The 20,749-nt window shown below is 50.0% G+C and overlaps 1 protein-coding gene across 4 annotated transcripts in view; it reads left to right on the top strand.

Moving 5' to 3' along the window:
• The window catches only part of aaas (achalasia, adrenocortical insufficiency, alacrimia), a 46,079-nt gene extending 25,440 nt beyond the window's left edge, over positions 1–20,639 (top strand). For all 4 annotated transcript variants that reach the window (XM_072248587.1, XM_072248590.1, XM_072248589.1 and 1 more), the window contains exons 12-17: positions 13,147–13,234; positions 18,361–18,454; positions 18,827–18,894; positions 19,314–19,395; positions 19,688–19,772; positions 20,170–20,639. In XM_072248587.1, the coding sequence (XP_072104688.1) occupies positions 13,147–13,234; positions 18,361–18,454; positions 18,827–18,894; positions 19,314–19,395; positions 19,688–19,772; positions 20,170–20,307 (555 nt within the window). In that variant the 3' untranslated portion in view covers positions 20,308–20,639. The remainder of the gene's footprint in view (positions 1–13,146; positions 13,235–18,360; positions 18,455–18,826; positions 18,895–19,313; positions 19,396–19,687; positions 19,773–20,169) is intronic.
• Positions 20,640–20,749: the final 110 nt, after the last annotated feature.

The raw sequence follows: 20,749 nt of genomic DNA, 5'->3' as shown, positions 1-20,749 counted from the left end.
ACAGAGGGAGCTCGGGGTACAGGTACACAGAGAGATCAGTAAATGACAGGAGAGTGTTGTAGAACACAGTGAGCTCGGGGTACAGGTACACTGAGAGACCGGTGAATGTCAGGGGATTGGAGTAGTATTGAGATAATTCGGGCTAGAGATCCACACACAGAGAGACTGGTAAATGTCAGGGGATTGGAGTGGAAATGAGGGTCCTACAGGTACAGGTACACAGACCGGTAAATGACAGGGGAGTGTTGTAGAACAGAGGGAGCTCAGGGTACAGGTACACAGAGAGACCGGTAAATGTCAGGGGAATGTTGTAGAACAGAGGGAGCTCGGGGTACAGGTACACAGAGAGACCGGTAAATGTCAGGGGAGTGTTGTAGAACAGAGGGAGCTCGGGGTACAGGTACACAAGAGAGACCGGTAAATGACAGGGGAGTGTTGTAGAACAGAGGGAGCTTGGGGTACAGGTACACAGACACCGGTAAATGACAGGGGAGTGTTGTAGAACAGAGGGAGCTCAGGGTACAGGTACACAGAGAGACTGGTAAATGACAGGGGAGTGTTGTAGAACAGAGGGAGCTCAGGGTACAGGTACACAGAGAGACTGGTAAATGACAGGGGAGTGTTGTAGAACAGAGGGAGCTCAGGGTACAGGTACACAGAGAGACTGGTAAATGACAGGGGAGTGTTGTAGAACAGAGGGAGCTCGGGGTACAGGTACACAGAGAGACCGGTAAATGACAGGGGATTGTTGTTGAACTGAGGGAGCTCGGGGTACAGGTACACAGAGAGACCGGTAAATGTCAGGGGAGTGTTGTAGAACAGAGGGAGCTCGGGGTACAGGTACACAGAGAGACCGGTAAATGTCAGGGGAGTGTTGTAGAACAGAGGGAGCTCAAGGTACAGGTACACAGAGAGACTGGTAAATGACAGGGGATTGTTGTTGAACAGAGGGAGCTCGGGGTACAGGTACACAGAGAGACCGGTAAATGACAAGTTAATATTGTAGAACACAGGGAGCTCGGGCTACAGGTACACAGAGAGACTGGTAAATGACAGGGGAGTGTTGTAGAACAGAGGGAGCTCGGGGTACAGGTACACAGAGAGATCAGTAAATGACCAGGGAGTGTTGTAAACAGAGGGAGCCTGGGGTATAGGTACACAGAGAGACTGGTAAATGACAGGGGAGTGTTGTAGAACAGAGGGAGCTCGGGGTACAGATACACAGAGAGACCGGTAAATGTCAGGGGAGTGTTGTAGAACAGAGGGAGCTCAGGGTACAGGTACACAGAGAGACTGGTAAATTACAGGGGATTGTTGTTGAACAGAGGGAGCTCGGGGTACAGGTACATAGAGAGACCGGTAAATGACAAGTTAATATTGTAGAACACAGGGAGCTCGGGGTACAGGTACACAGAGAGACTGGTAAATGTCAGGGGAGTGTTGTAGAACAGAGGGAGCTTGGGGTTCAGGTACACAGAGAGACCGGTAAATGACAGGGGAGTGTTGTAGAACAGAGGGAGCTTGGGGTACAGGTACACAGAGAGACCGGTAAATGACAGGGGAGTGTTGTAGAACAGAGGGAGCTCGGGGTACAGGTACACAGAGAGATCAGTAAATGACAGGAGAGTGTTGTAGAACACAGTGAGCTCGGGGTACAGGTACACTGAGAGACCGGTGAATGTCAGGGGATTGGAGTAGTATTGAGATAATTCGGGCTAGAGATCCACACACAGAGAGACTGGTAAATGTCAGGGGATTGGAGTGGAAATGAGGGTCCTACAGGTACAGGTACACAGACCGGTAAATGACAGGGGAGTGTTGTAGAACAGAGGGAGCTTGGGGTTCAGGTACACAGAGAGACCGGTAAATGACAGGGGAGTGTTGTAGAACAGAGGGAGCTCGGGGTACAGGTACACAGAGAGACCGGTAAATGACAGGGGAGTGTTGTAGAACAGAGGGAGCTCGGGGTACAGGTACACAGAGAGACCGGTAAATGTCAGGGGAGCGTTGTAGAACAGAGGGAGCTCGGGGTACAGGTACACAGAGAGACCGGTAAATGACAGGGGAGTGTTGTAGAACAGAGGGAGCTCGGGGTACAGGAACACAGAGAGACCGGTAAATGACAGGGGAGTGTTGTAGAACAGAGGGAGCTCGGGGTACAGGTACACAGAGAGACTGGTAAATGACAGGGGAGTGTTGTAGAACAGAGGGAGCTCGGGGTACAGAGGGAGCTCGGGGTACAGGTACACAGAGAGACTGGTAAATGACAGGGGAGTGTTGTAGAACAGAGGGAGCTCGGGGTACAGGTACACAGAGAGATCAGTAAATGACAGGAGAGTGTTGTAGAACACAGTGAGCTCGGGGTACAGGTACACTGAGAGACCGGTGAATGTCAGGGGATTGGAGTAGTATTGAGATAATTCGGGCTAGAGATCCACACACAGAGAGACTGGTAAATGTCAGGGGATTGGAGTGGAAATGAGGGTCCTCGGAGTACAGGTACACAGAGAGACTGGTAAATGTCAGGGGAGTGTTGTAGAACAGAGGGAGCTCGGGGTACAGGTACACAGAGAGACTGGTAAATGACAGGGGAGTGTTGTAGAACAGAGGGAGCTCGGGGTACAGGTACACAAAGAGATCAGTAAATGACAGGAGAGTGTTGTAGAACACAGTGAGCTCGGGGTACAGGTACACTGAGAGACCGGTGAATGTCAGGGGATTGGAGTAGTATTGAGATAATTCGGGCTAGAGATCCACACACAGAGAGACTGGTAAATGTCAGGGGATTGGAGTGGAAATGAGGGTCCTACAGGTACAGGTACACAGACTGGTAAATGACCGGGGAGTGTTGTAAACAGAGGGACCTCGGAGTACAGGTATGCAGAGAGATCAGTAAATGACTAGGCAGTGTTGTAAACAGAGGGAGCCTGGGGTATAGGTACACAGAGAGACTGGTAAATGACAGGGGAGTGTTGTAGAACAGAGGGAGCTCGCGGTAAAGAGGGAGCTCAGGGTACAGGTACACAGAGAGACCGGTAAATGACAGGGGAGTGTTGTAGAACAGAGGGAGCTCAGGGTACAGGTACACAGAGAGACTGGTAAATGACAGGGGAGTGTTGTAGAACAGAGGGAGCTCAGGGTACAGGTACACAGAGAGACTGGTAAATGACAGGGGAGTGTTGTAGAACAGAGGGAGCTCGGGGTACATGTACACAGAGAGACCGGTAAATGACAGGGGATTGTTGTTGAACTGAGGGAGCTCGGGGTACAGGTACACAGAGAGACCGGTAAATGTCAGGGGAGTGTTGTAGAACAGAGGGAGCTCGGGGTACAGGTACACAGAGAGACCGGTAAATGTCAGGGGAGTGTTGTAGAACAGAGGGAGCTCAAGGTACAGGTACACAGAGAGACTGGTAAATGACAGGGGATTGTTGTTGAACAGAGGGAGCTCGGGGTACAGGTACACAGAGAGACCGGTAAATGACAAGTTAATATTGTAGAACACAGGGAGCTCGGGCTACAGGTACACAGAGAGACTGGTAAATGACAGGGGAGTGTTGTAGAACAGAGGGAGCTCGGGGTACAGGTACACAGAGAGATCAGTAAATGACCAGGGAGTGTTGTAAACAGAGGGAGCCTGGGGTATAGGTACACAGAGAGACTGGTAAATGACAGGGGAGTGTTGTAGAACAGAGGGAGCTCGGGGTACAGGTACACAGAGAGACCGGTAAATGACAGGGGATTGTTGTTGAACTGAGGGAGCTCGGGGTACAGGTACACAGAGAGACCGGTAAATGTCAGGGGAGTGTTGTAGAACAGAGGGAGCTCGGGGTACAGGTACACAGAGAGACCGGTAAATGTCAGGGGAGTGTTGTAGAACAGAGGGAGCTCAGGGTACAGGTACACAGAGAGACTGGTAAATGACAGGGGATTGTTGTTGAACAGAGGGAGCTCGGGGTACAGGTACACAGAGAGACCGGTAAATGACAAGTTAATATTGTAGAACACAGGGAGCTCGGGCTACAGGTACACAGAGAGACTGGTAAATGACAGGGGAGTGTTGTAGAACAGAGGGAGCTCGGGGTACAGGTACACAGAGAGATCAGTAAATGACCAGGGAGTGTTGTAAACAGAGGGAGCCTGGGGTATAGGTACACAGAGAGACTGGTAAATGACAGGAGAGTGTTGTAGAACAGAGGGAGCTCGGGGTACAGGTACACAGAGAGACCGGTAAATGACAGGGGAGTGTTGTAGAACAGAGGGAGCTCGGGGTACAGATACACAGAGAGACCGGTAAATGACAGGGGAGTGTTGTAGAACAGAGGGAGCTCAGGGTACAGATACACAGAGAGACCGGTAAATGTCAGGGGAGTGTTGTAGAACAGAGGGAGCTCAGGGTACAGGTACACAGAGAGACTGGTAAATGACAGGGGATTGTTGTTGAACAGAGGGAGCTCGGGGTACAGGTACATAGAGAGACCGGTAAATGACAAGTTAATATTGTAGAACACAGGGAGCTCGGGGTACAGGTACACAGAGAGACTGGTAAATGTCAGGGGAGTGTTGTAGAACAGAGGGAGCTTGGGGTTCAGGTACACAGAGAGACCGGTAAATGACAGGGGAGTGTTGTAGAACAGAGGGAGCTTGGGGTACAGGTACACAGAGAGACCGGTAAATGACAGGGGAGTGTTGTAGAACAGAGGGAGCTCGGGGTACAGGTACACAGAGAGACTGGTAAATGACAGGGGAGTGTTGTAGAACAGAGGGAGCTCGGGGTACAGGTACACAGAGAGATCAGTAAATGACAGGAGAGTGTTGTAGAACACAGTGAGCTCGGGGTACAGGTACACTGAGAGACCGGTGAATGTCAGGGGATTGGAGTAGTATTGAGATAATTCGGGCTAGAGATCCACACACAGAGAGACTGGTAAATGTCAGGGGATTGGAGTGGAAATGAGGGTCCTACAGGTACAGGTACACAGACCGGTAAATGACAGGGGAGTGTTGTAGAACAGAGGGAGCTCAGGGTACAGGTACACAGAGAGACCGGTAAATGTCAGGGGAATGTTGTAGAACAGAGGGAGCTCGGGGTACAGGTACACAGAGAGACCGGTAAATGTCAGGGGAGTGTTGTAGAACAGAGGGAGCTCGGGGTACAGGTACACAAGAGAGACCGGTAAATGACAGGGGAGTGTTGTAGAACAGAGGGAGCTTGGGGTACAGGTACACAGAGACCGGTAAATGACAGGGGAGTGTTGTAGAACAGAGGGAGCTCAGGGTACAGGTACACAGAGAGACTGGTAAATGACAGGGGAGTGTTGTAGAACAGAGGGAGCTCAGGGTACAGGTACACAGAGAGACTGGTAAATGACAGGGGAGTGTTGTAGAACAGAGGGAGCTCAGGGTACAGGTACACAGAGAGACTGGTAAATGACAGGGGAGTGTTGTAGAACAGAGGGAGCTCGGGGTACAGGTACACAGAGAGACCGGTAAATGACAGGGGATTGTTGTTGAACTGAGGGAGCTCGGGGTACAGGTACACAGAGAGACCGGTAAATGTCAGGGGAGTGTTGTAGAACAGAGGGAGCTCGGGGTACAGGTACACAGAGAGACCGGTAAATGTCAGGGGAGTGTTGTAGAACAGAGGGAGCTCAAGGTACAGGTACACAGAGAGACTGGTAAATGACAGGGGATTGTTGTTGAACAGAGGGAGCTCGGGGTACAGGTACACAGAGAGACCGGTAAATGACAAGTTAATATTGTAGAACACAGGGAGCTCGGGCTACAGGTACACAGAGAGACTGGTAAATGACAGGGGAGTGTTGTAGAACAGAGGGAGCTCGGGGTACAGGTACACAGAGAGATCAGTAAATGACCAGGGAGTGTTGTAAACAGAGGGAGCCTGGGGTATAGGTACACAGAGAGACTGGTAAATGACAGGGGAGTGTTGTAGAACAGAGGGAGCTCGGGGTACAGATACACAGAGAGACCGGTAAATGTCAGGGGAGTGTTGTAGAACAGAGGGAGCTCAGGGTACAGGTACACAGAGAGACTGGTAAATTACAGGGGATTGTTGTTGAACAGAGGGAGCTCGGGGTACAGGTACATAGAGAGACCGGTAAATGACAAGTTAATATTGTAGAACACAGGGAGCTCGGGGTACAGGTACACAGAGAGACTGGTAAATGTCAGGGGAGTGTTGTAGAACAGAGGGAGCTTGGGGTTCAGGTACACAGAGAGACCGGTAAATGACAGGGGAGTGTTGTAGAACAGAGGGAGCTTGGGGTACAGGTACACAGAGAGACCGGTAAATGACAGGGGAGTGTTGTAGAACAGAGGGAGCTCGGGGTACAGGTACACAGAGAGATCAGTAAATGACAGGAGAGTGTTGTAGAACACAGTGAGCTCGGGGTACAGGTACACTGAGAGACCGGTGAATGTCAGGGGATTGGAGTAGTATTGAGATAATTCGGGCTAGAGATCCACACACAGAGAGACTGGTAAATGTCAGGGGATTGGAGTGGAAATGAGGGTCCTACAGGTACAGGTACACAGACCGGTAAATGACAGGGGAGTGTTGTAGAACAGAGGGAGCTTGGGGTTCAGGTACACAGAGAGACCGGTAAATGACAGGGGAGTGTTGTAGAACAGAGGGAGCTCGGGGTACAGGTACACAGAGAGACCGGTAAATGACAGGGGAGTGTTGTAGAACAGAGGGAGCTCGGGGTACAGGTACACAGAGAGACCGGTAAATGTCAGGGGAGCGTTGTAGAACAGAGGGAGCTCGGGGTACAGGTACACAGAGAGACCGGTAAATGACAGGGGAGTGTTGTAGAACAGAGGGAGCTCGGGGTACAGGAACACAGAGAGACCGGTAAATGACAGGGGAGTGTTGTAGAACAGAGGGAGCTCGGGGTACAGGTACACAGAGAGACTGGTAAATGACAGGGGAGTGTTGTAGAACAGAGGGAGCTCGGGGTACAGAGGGAGCTCGGGGTACAGGTACACAGAGAGACTGGTAAATGACAGGGGAGTGTTGTAGAACAGAGGGAGCTCGGGGTACAGGTACACAGAGAGACTGGTAGATGACAGGGGAGTGTTGTAGAACAGAGGGAGCTCGGGGTACAGGTACACAGGGAGACTGGTAGATGACAGGGGAGTGTTGTAGAACAGAGGGAGCTCGGGGTACAGGTACACAGGGAGACTGGTAAATGACGGGAGTGTTGTAGAACAGAGGGAGCTCGGGGTACAGGTACACAGGGAGACTGGCAAATGTCCAGGGAGTGTTGTAGAACAGAGGGAGCTCAGGGTACAGGTACACAGAGAGACTGGTAAATGACAGAGGATTGTTGTAGAACAGAGGGAGCTCGGGGTACAGGTACACTGAGAGACTGGTAAATGACAGGGGAGTGTTGTAGAACAGAGGGAGCTCGGGGTACAGGTACACAGAGAGACCGGTAAATGACAGGGGAGTGTTGTAGAACAGAGGGAGCTCGGGGTACAGATACACAGAGAGACTGGTAAATGACAGGGGAGTGTTGTAGAACAGAGGGAGCTCAGGGTACAGATACACAGAGAGACCGGTAAATGTCAGGGGAGTGTTGTAGAACAGAGGGAGCTCAGGGTACAGGTACACAGAGAGACTGGTAAATGACAGGGGATTGTTGTTGAACAGAGGGAGCTCGGGGTACAGGTACATAGAGAGACCGGTAAATGACAAGTTAATATTGTAGAACACAGGGAGCTCGGGGTACAGGTACACAGAGAGACTGGTAAATGTCAGGGGAGTGTTGTAGAACAGAGGGAGCTTGGGGTACAGGTACACAGAGAGACCGGTAAATGACAGGGGAGTGTTGTAAACAGAGGGACCTCGGAGTACAGGTACACAGAGAGACCGGGAAATGACAGGGGAGTGTTGTAGAACAGAGGGAGCTCGGGGTACAGGTACACAGAGAGACCGGTAAATGACAGGGGATTGTTGTTGAACTGAGGGAGCTCGGGGTACAGGTACATAGAGAGACCGGTAAATGACAGGGGAGTGTTGTAGAACAGAGGGAGCTCGGGGTACAGGTACACAGAGAGACTGGTAAATGTCAGGGGAGTGTTGTAGAACAGAGGGAGCTTGGGGTTCAGGTACACAGAGAGACCGGTAAATGACAGGGGAGTGTTGTAGAACAGAGGGAGCTCGGGGTACAGGTACACAGAGAGACCGGTAAATGTCAGGGGAGTGTTGTAGAACAGAGGGAGCTCAAGGTACAGGTACACAGAGAGACTGGTAAATGACAGGGGATTGTTGTTGAACAGAGGGAGCTCGGGGTACAGGTACACAGAGAGACCGGTAAATGACAAGTTAATATTGTAGAACACAGGGAGCTCGGGCTACAGGTACACAGAGAGACTGGTAAATGACAGGGGAGTGTTGTAGAACAGAGGGAGCTCGGGGTACAGGTACACAGAGAGATCAGTAAATGACAGGAGAGTGTTGTAGAACACAGTGAGCTCGGGGTACAGGTACACTGAGAGACCGGTGAATGTCAGGGGATTGGAGTAGTATTGAGATAATTCGGGCTAGAGATCCACACACAGAGAGACTGGTAAATGTCAGGGGATTGGAGTGGAAATGAGGGTCCTCGGAGTACAGGTACACAGAGAGACTGGTAAATGTCAGGGGAGTGTTGTAGAACAGAGGGAGCTCGGGGTACAGGTACACAGAGAGACTGGTAAATGACAGGGGAGTGTTGTAGAACAGAGGGAGCTCGGGGTACAGGTACACCAAGAGATCAGTAAATGACAGGAGAGTGTTGTAGAACACAGTGAGCTCGGGGTACAGGTACACTGAGAGACCGGTGAATGTCAGGGGATTGGAGTAGTATTGAGATAATTCGGGCTAGAGATCCACACACAGAGAGACTGGTAAATGTCAGGGGATTGGAGTGGAAATGAGGGTCCTACAGGTACAGGTACACAGACTGGTAAATGACCGGGGAGTGTTGTAAACAGAGGGACCTCGGAGTACAGGTATGCAGAGAGATCAGTAAATGACTAGGCAGTGTTGTAAACAGAGGGAGCCTGGGGTATAGGTACACAGAGAGACTGGTAAATGACAGGGGAGTGTTGTAGAACAGAGGGAGCTCGCGGTAAAGAGGGAGCTCAGGGTACAGGTACACAGAGAGACCGGTAAATGACAGGGGAGTGTTGTAGAACAGAGGGAGCTCAGGGTACAGGTACACAGAGAGACTGGTAAATGACAGGGGAGTGTTGTAGAACAGAGGGAGCTCAGGGTACAGGTACACAGAGAGACTGGTAAATGACAGGGGAGTGTTGTAGAACAGAGGGAGCTCGGGGTACATGTACACAGAGAGACCGGTAAATGACAGGGGATTGTTGTTGAACTGAGGGAGCTCGGGGTACAGGTACACAGAGAGACCGGTAAATGTCAGGGGAGTGTTGTAGAACAGAGGGAGCTCGGGGTACAGGTACACAGAGAGACCGGTAAATGTCAGGGGAGTGTTGTAGAACAGAGGGAGCTCAAGGTACAGGTACACAGAGAGACTGGTAAATGACAGGGGATTGTTGTTGAACAGAGGGAGCTCGGGGTACAGGTACACAGAGAGACCGGTAAATGACAAGTTAATATTGTAGAACACAGGGAGCTCGGGCTACAGGTACACAGAGAGACTGGTAAATGACAGGGGAGTGTTGTAGAACAGAGGGAGCTCGGGGTACAGGTACACAGAGAGATCAGTAAATGACCAGGGAGTGTTGTAAACAGAGGGAGCCTGGGGTATAGGTACACAGAGAGACTGGTAAATGACAGGGGAGTGTTGTAGAACAGAGGGAGCTCGGGGTACAGATACACAGAGAGACTGGTAAATGACAGGGGAGTGTTGTAGAACAGAGGGAGCTCAGGGTACAGATACACAGAGAGACCGGTAAATGTCAGGGGAGTGTTGTAGAACAGAGGGAGCTCAGGGTACAGGTACACAGAGAGACTGGTAAATTACAGGGGATTGTTGTTGAACAGAGGGAGCTCGGGGTACAGGTACATAGAGAGACCGGTAAATGACAAGTTAATATTGTAGAACACAGGGAGCTCGGGGTACAGGTACACAGAGAGACTGGTAAATGTCAGGGGAGTGTTGTAGAACAGAGGGAGCTTGGGGTTCAGGTACACAGAGAGACCGGTAAATGACAGGGGAGTGTTGTAGAACAGAGGGAGCTTGGGGTACAGGTACACAGAGAGACCGGTAAATGACAGGGGAGTGTTGTAGAACAGAGGGAGCTCGGGGTACAGGTACACAGAGAGACTGGTAAATGACAGGGGAGTGTTGTAGAACAGAGGGAGCTCGGGGTACAGGTACACAGAGAGATCAGTAAATGACAGGAGAGTGTTGTAGAACACAGTGAGCTCGGGGTACAGGTACACTGAGAGACCGGTGAATGTCAGGGGATTGGAGTAGTATTGAGATAATTCGGGCTAGAGATCCACACACAGAGAGACTGGTAAATGTCAGGGGATTGGAGTGGAAATGAGGGTCCTCGGAGTACAGGTACACAGAGAGACTGGTAAATGTCAGGGGAGTGTTGTAGAACAGAGGGAGCTCGGGGTACAGGTACACAGAGAGACTGGTAAATGACGGGAGTGTTGTAGAACAGAGGAAGCTCAGGGTACAGGTACACAGAGAGACTGGTAAATGTCAGGGGAGTGTTGTAAACAGAGGGACCTCGGAGTACAGATATATAGAGAGACCGGTAAATGATAGGGGATTGTTGTTGAACTGAGGGAGCTCGGGGTACAGGTACATAGAGAGACCGGTAAATGACAAGTTAATATTGTAGAACACAGGGAGCTCGGGCTACAGGTACACAGAGAGACTGGTAAATGACAGGGGAGTTTTGTAGAACAGAGGGAGCTCGGGGTACAGGTACACAGAGAGATCAGTAAATGACAGGGGAGTGTTGTAGAACAGAGGGAGCTCGGGGTACAGGTACACAGAGAGACTGGTAAATGACAGGAGAGTGTTGTAGAACACAGTGAGCTCGGGGTACAGGTACACTGAGAGACCGGTGAATGTCAGGGGATTGGAGTAGTATTGAGATAATTCGGGCTAGAGATCCACACACAGAGAGACTGGTAAATGTCAGGGGATTGGAGTGGAAATGAGGGTCCTCGGAGTACAGGTATGCAGAGAGACTGGTAAATGACTGGGGAGTGTTGTAAACAGAGGGACTTCGGAGTACAGGTATGCAGAGAGATCAGTAAATGACCAGGGAGTGTTGTAAACAGAGGGAGCCTGGGGTATAGGTACACAGAGAGACTGGTAAATGACAGGGGAGTGTTGTAGAACAGAGGGAGCTCGGGGTACAGGTACACAGAGAGACCGGTAAATGACAGGGGAGTGTTGTAAAACAGAGGGAGCTCGGGGTACAGGTACACAGAGAGACCGGTAAATGTCAGGGGAGTGTTGTAGAACAGAGGGAGCTTGGGGTACAGGTACACAGAGACCGGTAAATGACAGGGGAGTGTTGTAGAACAGAGGGAGCTCAGGGTACAGGTACACAGAGAGACTGGTAAATGACAGGGGAGTGTTGTAGACCAGAGGGAGCTCGGGGTACAGGTACACAGAGAGACCGGTAAATGACAGGGGAGTGTTGTAGAACAGAGGGAGCTCGGGGTACAGGTACACAGAGAGACTGGTAAATGACAGGAGAGTGTTGTAGAACAGAGGGAGCTCGGGGTACAGGTACACAGAGAGACTGGTAAATGACAGGGGAGTGTTGTAGAACAGAGGGAGCTCGGGGTACAGGTACACAGAGAGACTGGTAAATGACGGGAGTGTTGTAGAACAGAGGGAGCTCAGGGTACAGGTACACAGAGAGACTGGTAAATGACAGGGGATTGTTGTTGAACTGAGGGAGCTCAGGGTACAGGTACATAGAGAGACCGGTAAATGACAAGTTAATATTGTAGAACACAGGGAGCTCGGGGTACAGGTACACAGAGAGACTGGTAAATGACAGGGGAGTGTTGTAGAACAGAGGGAGCTCAGGGTACAGGTACACAGAGAGATCAGTAAATGACAGGGGAGTGTTGTAGAACAGAGGGAGCTCGGGGTACAGGTACACAGAGAGACTGGTAAATGACAGGAGAGTGTTGTAGAACACAGTGAGCTCAGGGTACAGGTACACTGAGAGACCGGTGAATGTCAGGGGATTGGAGTAGTATTGAGATAATTCGGGCTAGAGATCCACACACAGAGAGACTGGTAAATGTCAGGGGATTGGAGTGGAAATGAGGGTCCTACAGGTACAGGTACACAGACCGGTAAATGACAGGGGAGTGTTGTAGAACAGAGGGAGCCTGGGGTATAGGTACACAGAGAGACTGGTAAATGACAGGAGTGTGTAGTACGGAGGAACAGTGGGTACAGGTACACAGATATAGATCATAATTATTCCTATGGTACGGTTCACAGGTAGGCAGAATGGTGAAGACATTTGGCACGCTGGCCTTCAGTCAGGGAACTGAGTACATGGGTTGGGATGTCACATTCCACCTCACAAGACGTTGTGACCTCACCTGGAGTACTGTGTAAAGTTTTGGTCTCGCAGCGATAGGGTGGATTGAGCTTAAGATTCACCAGGATGTTGCCAGGATTGGAGGGTTGAGTTATCAGGAGAGACTGGACAGGCTGGGACTGTTTTCCTCAGAGTGAAAGAGGCTGCGGGGTGACCTGACAGAGCTTTATAGAAACACGAGGGGTGTAGATAAAATGGGTGGTCACAGTCCTTTTCCCCTGAACCAGTAAGCACAGGTTTGGGGTGAGAGGGGACCAGAGGTATAGCACTCACCCAGAAGGAGGTCTGTAATCGGTGTTCATACCATCAGTTTGAAAGCTATCAAAACAGAATGAGATGTGCCACAGGAAATGGTTGAGGCTGGCACTTGAACAACATTTAAAGGATGCTTGGACAGTTACATGGATAGGAAAGGTGTAGAGGGATATGGACCAAACATTGGCAAATGGGACTGTCTGCATGAACTATGTTCTGATGGAGATTCTCCATCCTGCTGTGAATTTCCAGCATTTTGTTTTGTGTTTCCAACATCTGTTTTGTTCTTCTTTGATCTCCCTCTGCTCACAGACTGGGTGTTGGAGCCCAGATGGCAGCCGCTTGCTCTTCACAGTGGAGGGCGAATCGGTCATCTATCTGCTGACCTTTGTGGACACTGGTGAGTAGCGTTGGGCAGGAGTTTGTGCACACAGCTGACTACAGCACAGGAACAGCCCTGTGAAACTCACTGAACTAGTAATTGAACTAATCCTTCTGCCTCCACACTGTCCATATCCCTTCACTCCCTGCCTATCCATGTATCTAAGAGCCTCTTAAACACCTCTATCCACCACCACCATCCCTGGCAGCACATTCCAGGAACCCACCTCTGTTTTAAAAGAAAAACTTGCCCAACCCCTGTCCTTTTAACTCCCCCCCCCCCCCCCCCCACCTGAAGTACATATCCTCTGGTATTAGAGATTTCAATCCTGGGGAAAAAGATACTGTCTACCCTATCTACTCATAATTTTATGAACCACTCTCAGGTCTCTCCTCAGTTTCCGCCACTCCAGAGAAAACAACCCAAGTTTGTCCAGCCTCTCCTTATAGCTCATACCCTCTAATCTAGGCAGCATCCTGGTGAAACTCTTCTGCACCCTCTCCAAAGCCCCCACACCCTTCCTGTAATGGGGTAACCAGAACTGAATGCAATATTCTGGGTGCAGCCTGAACAGAATTTTACAACTTCCTGACACATTGAACGCAGTTCCTCGGATAATAAAGGCAAGTGTGCCGTACACCTTCTTTACCACCCTCTGTGTGGCCACTTTCAGAAAATTGTGGACTTGGATATCAGGAACCCTCTCTATGTAAATACTGTTAAGGGTCCTGTTATTAACTGTTTACTATCCCTTTACATTTGACCTCCCTAAATGCAACACCTCACATTTGCCCAGATTAAGCTCCATCAGCCATTTCTCTGCCCATATCTCCAACTGAATCTTTTGGCAGTCGACTCACCCCACTTATTATGTGCAGGTGTGGTCACCTCATTACAGGAAGGATATTGAAGACTTTGGAGAGGGTGCAGAACAGGTTCACCAGGATGCTGCCTGGATTGGAGAGTGTTAAGCACTGGGCCTGTACTCAGTGGAGTTCAGAAGGATAGGGTGGCCCGGGGAGGGAGGAGGGGGTCTCATTGAAGCCTCCCGGATACTGAAAGGCCTAGAGAGAGCAGATATGGAGGGGACATTTCCATCAGTGAGAGAGTCCAGGATCTGAGGGCACTTCATTACAGGAAGGATATTGAAGACTTTGGAGAGGGTGCAGAACAGGTTCAACAGGATGCTGCCTGGATTAGAACTAGGACGAGGACAAATTTCTTCAGCCAGAGGGTGATGAATCTATGGGATTTGTTGGAACAGGGAGCGGTGGAGGACAAGTCATTGTGTGTGCTTCAGGCAGAGATGAATGGGTTTTTGATTGGTGAAGGGGTTAAGGGGTTACATGGAACACAGAACGATTCAGCAGTATTACAGGCCCTTTGGTCCATGATGTTGTGCCAACTTTTTAGAATCATAGAGAAGAACAATACAGAAATGGGTGCTTCGGCCCATCTAGTCCATACTGAACCATTTAAACTGCCTACTCCCATTGACCTGCACCGGGACCATAGCCCTCCATATCCCTACATCTATGTACTTATCCAAACTTCTCTTAAACGTTGAAATCAAGTTCACATGCACCACTTGTAATGGCAATTCATTCCATACTCTCAGTGAAGAGGTTTTCCCCTCATGTTCCCCTTAAACCTCACCTTTCAGTGTTAACCTATGATCTGTGGTTGTAGTCCCACCCCACCTCGGTGGGAAAAGCTTGCTTGCATTTACCCTATCTATACCCCTCATAATTTTGTATATCTCTATCAAATCTCCTCTCAATCTTCTACATTCCAAGGAATGAAGTCCTAACCTATTCAGTCTTTCCTTATAACTCAGATCCTCCAGACCTGGCAACATCCTTGTAAATTTTTTCTGCTCTTTCAAACTTGTTTACATCGTTCCTGTAGGTAGGTGACCAAAACTGCACACAATACCCCAAATTAGGCCTCACCAATGTCTTGTACAACTTCAACATAATATCCCATCTCCTGTACTCAATCTTGATTTATGAAGGCCAATGTGCCAAAAACTTTCTTTATGACCCAATCTACCTCTGACACCACTTTCAATTAATTATGGACCTGAACCTTCCTGACCAACCTCCCATGCAGGACCTTGTCAAAGGCCTTGCTAAACATCCACTTCCTTGCCTGTATCAACTTTCCTGGTAACTTCATTGAAAAACTCTTAAAAAGATTTATTAGACATGACTTATCATGCATAAAACCATGTTGACTATCCCGAAATCAGTCCCTGTCTATCCAAATACTTGTAAATCCAGTCCCTTAGAATACCTTCCAATAACTTTCCCAGAACTGATGTCAGACTCACTGGCCTATAATTTTCTGGTTTATTTTTAGAGCCTTTCTTAAATAGTGAAACAAAATTTAGCTATCCTCCAATCCTCTGGTACCGCATCTGTTGCTAAGGGTGATTTAAATACCTCTCGTTCAGGTCCCTGCATCTGCCTCCCGCAGGGTCCAGGGGAACACCTTGTCAGGTCCTGGGGAGTTATCCACCCTAATTTGCCTCAAGATAGCAAACACCACCTCTCTAATGTGTATAGGGTCCATGAAGTTGATGTCACTTTGTTTCACTTCTATGGACTCTGTGTCCGTCACCTGAGTAAATACAGATGCAAAAAATCAATTTAAGATCTCCCTTGTCTCTTGGCTCCACACACAAATTACCATTCTGGTCTTCCAGAGGGCCTATTTTTTCCCCTTGCAATCCTTTTGCTCTTAACATGTCTGTAGAATCCCTTGGGATTCCCCTTCGCCTTGTCTGCTAGAGCAACCTCATACCACCTTTTAGCCCTCCTAATTTATTTCTTAAGTGTTCTCTTGCATTTCTTGTACTCCAACATACCTCATTTGTTTTAACCTGCTATAAGATCAATTTAACCCTTCCCTCACATAGCCCTCCATTTTTCTATCATCCATGTGCCCGCGTAAATGTCTCTTAAATGTCCCTAATGTATCTGCCTCTACCTTCAGCCCTGACGGTGTTCCATGCACTCACCACTTTCTGTGTGAAGAACTTACCTGACATTTCCCCTATACTTTTCTCCAACTGTCTTTAAAATATGTCCTTTGTCCTACTGGCCATTGCTGCCCCGGGAAAAAGTCTCTGACCATCTGCTCTGTCTGTTCCTCTGATCTTCTTGTATACCTCTATCAAGTCACCTCTCATCCACCCTCGCTCCAAAGAGTAAAACCCTAGCTTGCTCAACCTGTCTTCTTAAGACATGCTCCCTAATCCAGGCAGCATCCTGGTAAATCTCCTCTGCACCCTCTCTGAAGATTCCACATCCTTCCTATAATCAGATGACCAGAACAGAATGCCAAGTGTAGTATAACCAGAGTTTTATAGAGCTGCAACATTACCTCATGACTCTTGAACTCAATCCTCAGACTTATGAAGACCAACAAACGATATGCCTTAACAATCCTATCAACTTGCACAGCAAATTTGAGGAATCTATGACCCCAAGATCTCTCAGTTCCTCCACACTGCTAAGAATCTTGCCATTAACTCTGTACTCTGCCTTCAAGTTTGACCTTCCTAAGTGAATCAGTTGCACACGAGTTACTGCAGATGCTGGAAACCCTGTGTGTGTGTGTGTGTGTGTGTGTGTGTGTGTGTGTCTCTCTCTCTCTCTCACACACTCAATGCTGGAGGAGATCAGCAGCTCAGGCAGCATCTATGGTAATGAGTAAACAGTCGACATTTCAGGCCAAGACCTGTCGTCCAGACTCTCATAAAAGGTATCAGTAGATGGTCTGTCTCCAGAGATACCTCGAAGAAAGAGAGGGAGGTGTCAGAGATGGATTAAGTGAATGTGAGGGCAGTTGGAGGTAAAGCTGATGAAATTAATTAGTTCAGCATGGGTGTAGGAAGTAGCACCAATGCAGTCATTGATGTAAACAGTTGGGGAGGGTTACCAGTGTAGGCTTGGAACATGGACTGCTCCATGTAATTAATGAAAAGACAGGCATAGTTGGAGCCCATGTGAGTGCCCATGGCTGCACCTTACATTTGGATTGGACATCCATGGTGAAAATGAGGTGATCAGGGCCAGATAACTGAAAGTTGTTGAGATCGAGAGCATGTGAAGTGTCACGGATGCTGGTGGGAAGGGACTGAACAAAGGGTGATAAAATGGAGTCGAGGTATGCGGACATGAGTTCAGTGGGGCAGGAGCAGGCAGAAATAGTGGGCCTACCTGGACAGTCAGGTTTGTGGATCTTGGGTAAGAGTAAAAACAAGCTGTGTGGGGTAAGGTTGGTGGTAGTGGATTAGTGGATTGGAGATCTCCAGAGTTGGAGGTTGGTAATGGTGCAGGAGACAACGGTCTGATGGGCTTTTCATGGGTTAAGTAAGAGGAGTACCCAAGAGTTGCCTTAGCATGGTAGAACTCAGTCTGCCAGACTACAACAGTACCCATCTTGTATGTGGGTTTGATGGTGAGCTTGGGATTGGTGCAAAGAGAGTGAAGGACAGTGTGTCAGAGGAGGAGAGAGGAGTGCTGAAGTTGAGGTGGCTGATTTCCTGTCAGCAGTTGGAGATGAAAATATCCAATCCAGAGCGGGCAGAAGGCCAGGTCAGTGTGGGAGGGTGGGAGTCCTTACCAAAGATCTAGGCTCCGAGATGGAGACAATGGAAGAAGAGCTCGGCGTCTCAGCTTGAAACATCGACTATTTATTCCTCTCCATGGGCGCTGCCCAACCAATTTGTGTGTGTTCCTCCACCAATTTGTGTGTTACTAAAGTGAATCACTTCACATTTTTCCAGGTTGAACCCCATCTGCCACTTCTCAGCCCAGCTCTGCATCCTGTCAATACCCCGTTGTAACAACCACTTTCCACACTATCCACAACTCCACCAAGCTTCATGTCATCTGCAAACTCACTAACCCATCCTTTCACTTCCTCACCCAAGTCAGTTATAAAACTCACAAAGAGCAGGGCTCCCAGAACAGATCCCTGCAGAACACCACTGGTCAGAATATGCTGGTGGTCAAACACCTCCAGGCAGAATATGCTTCATCTACAACCCCCCCTTGTGGACGGGTGGGGAGGGGGTGGTCAGACTCGGGTCTCTCCCTTAGTGACTAACTTTTTCTCTCTCTCCACTCTCCCAGGTGAGGTGCTGGGAGCAGGAGGGAGCTCCAAGATGGCCTCGATCTGCGCGGATCTGTCCAGGACCACACTAGTAGGCATGGGAGACAAGATCAGGTGGGTGGATGGGCAGGCCATGCCTCTCTCCAGGGAGTTCTTTCAGTGTAAGTGAGTTCCATGAGAGGACTGGGGAGTTCCAGAAAAGGTCCAGGGAGCTCTGTGAGAGGAATTGTGGGATGGTGAGCTCCATGAGGGGGTGGTGGGGAGAGCTCCTCGAGGATGACTTGGGGGTGGGGAAGAGCGTTGCTGGAGTTCTGCAGTGGGGGCCAGGAGATGGGAGGGGTGTCGGTGGAGCTCTGCGAGGGGAACCAGGTGTGGGGAGGTGTTGCCAAGAGAGGAACTGGGAAACAGATGTAGCCATCTCACCCCTGGGTTGCCCCAGTGTGTTTTGGTCTAGTGTCTGAGCCTTTGTCTGCTGCTGTCTTGCAGTGTCGGTGGGGAGGTGCAGACAATGGTCTGGGACCCCAGCGGGGAGCGGCTGGCTGTCCTTCTGAAAGGTAAGGATATGGCCTGCGGACTGGACAATCTTTCTCTTCCCCTAGCCCCCAGCCTCAATCTCTTTCTCCCCCCCCCCAACCAGGAAAAGATTGGGGTGGGTCTGTATCTGTTTGTTTGTCATCTATCAGTGTCCATCCACCCTTCCTCCCCACCCCCCACCATCTCCCCCTGTGTGCATCTGTCCCTCATATCGTTCTGAGGCTGACTGTCATGTGGGGGTTGAGTGTGCAACTCCAAACAGTCCTGAAATGTTGGTTCAAACCCAACCTTGGTGCTGTGTGTGTTGTTCTCTACCCCTGCCCCTCTCCGTCTCCCTCCCTTGGGATACCCTTCCACCTTTTTCCCTCTTTCCCCCCCCCCCCACCCCGATCTGTGAAGATAGACTCAGTTACTTAGTTGTTTTTCTTCCCTACCCCAGGTGATCCATCGAGTCCACGCTGTCAACCAACCATTGCCGTGTTCAGGACCCGCATCAGACCTGTGTTTGAGCTCTTGCCGTGGTTCGTATAGTGGCAGCTGGAATGTTGTCCCTTAACCCCTCACTCTTTCCCCAATACCCTGACTGGGGATCACAGACTCTTCAAAACCGTGTCAAAAGGAGAGTGTGAGAGAGGGGGAGGGAAGGGTCAGAAGGAGAGGGCAGAGGGGGAAGGGAGAGAAATGCAGGTAGAGAGATGGAGGGAAGAGCCATGGGAAGAGGAGAGGGGGAAGGAGGGAAAGAGACAAGGGAGGGAAGAAGTTGGGACCCATGCTTTGACTAATTCCCACTCTCTCACCTTCCTCTCCCCCCAGTGGCTTCATTCATAACGGCAGTGACTCCTTCCCACAGTTCATCAGTTTCCACCCCAACTTTGCAAAAGGAGCTCTGCTGACCGTGGTAAGTTGTGGTCCTGGCAACACAGACATGGCATGGCATGTTGCTGGGTAACACACATGCAGACATACAGAAAGGTGTTACCCCCCCATCTCCCAAACACATGCACACACTTCCGACCCCTCTCAGACACACATCTGAATTCCCTCCACCACCCCCTCGCACACAATTTTTTTTTTCTCTCTCACACTTCCCCTACCAGCCCCTCACACTTTCTCTCACACGTACATGCACATGTTCCACTGTACTCAGGACCCAGGGAGTCTCTCCTGTACATGTGCACATACCACTCTTGGAGGGTCACACTCTATTCATGCTCCAGTGGGGTGCACATATGCATAGGGACTGTGTATGCAGGCCCTGACCTTTCCTATTCTGATCTGTTCTCTTCCTCCCCCAGGGCTGGTCGTCGGGAAGGATCTCCCATATCCCCTTTTATTTCGTCAAAGGCCAGTCGTATCGGACTGGCTCTGTATGTGGTGCAGTCCTGGGCAGTGCCCAGCCTCGCAGTCCCACTGACCTCTTTTCTGAGCTGTAAGTCCCGCCCCCCACCGATTCCCTACCTCTGCACCCCTCCACCCCTATAACTCCTCTCCTACATCCCTGCCCCTCCCTCAGTGTGTTCTACAATTCTGGGCTGAGCCCATCCCCGCAATCTATCTGATCTCTTCTTGAATTATAACCAATACCTCCCCCCCACCCTTTACACCTTCCCTGCTCTCCTCCTTTGCCCCATCCTAACCCCCCCCCCCCCACTCTCTCCAGCCCCTCTTCCCCTGGCTGTACTGAGAGCTTGGCTGGAGCACCTGGTGGGGAGAAGGAGGGAGCATCCTGTACACCAATGCTGTGAAATAAAACTCGTCTAACTCAGGTGAAGCTTGTCTCTTCAATGTGTGGAGTCAGAGTGGTGAGGCCTGAGGCTCAAACTGGAGGGTAGGGTGGGTGTGGGTTTGTTTTCTCCTTTGTGCCCAAACCCTCAC

Source organism: Mobula birostris, chromosome X (assembly GCF_030028105.1).
Source record: "Mobula birostris isolate sMobBir1 chromosome X, sMobBir1.hap1, whole genome shotgun sequence".
NCBI lineage: Eukaryota > Metazoa > Chordata > Chondrichthyes > Myliobatiformes > Myliobatidae > Mobula > Mobula birostris.
Note: the sequence above shows the minus strand (reverse complement) of the source record. Positions and strands in the feature narration are given on the sequence as shown.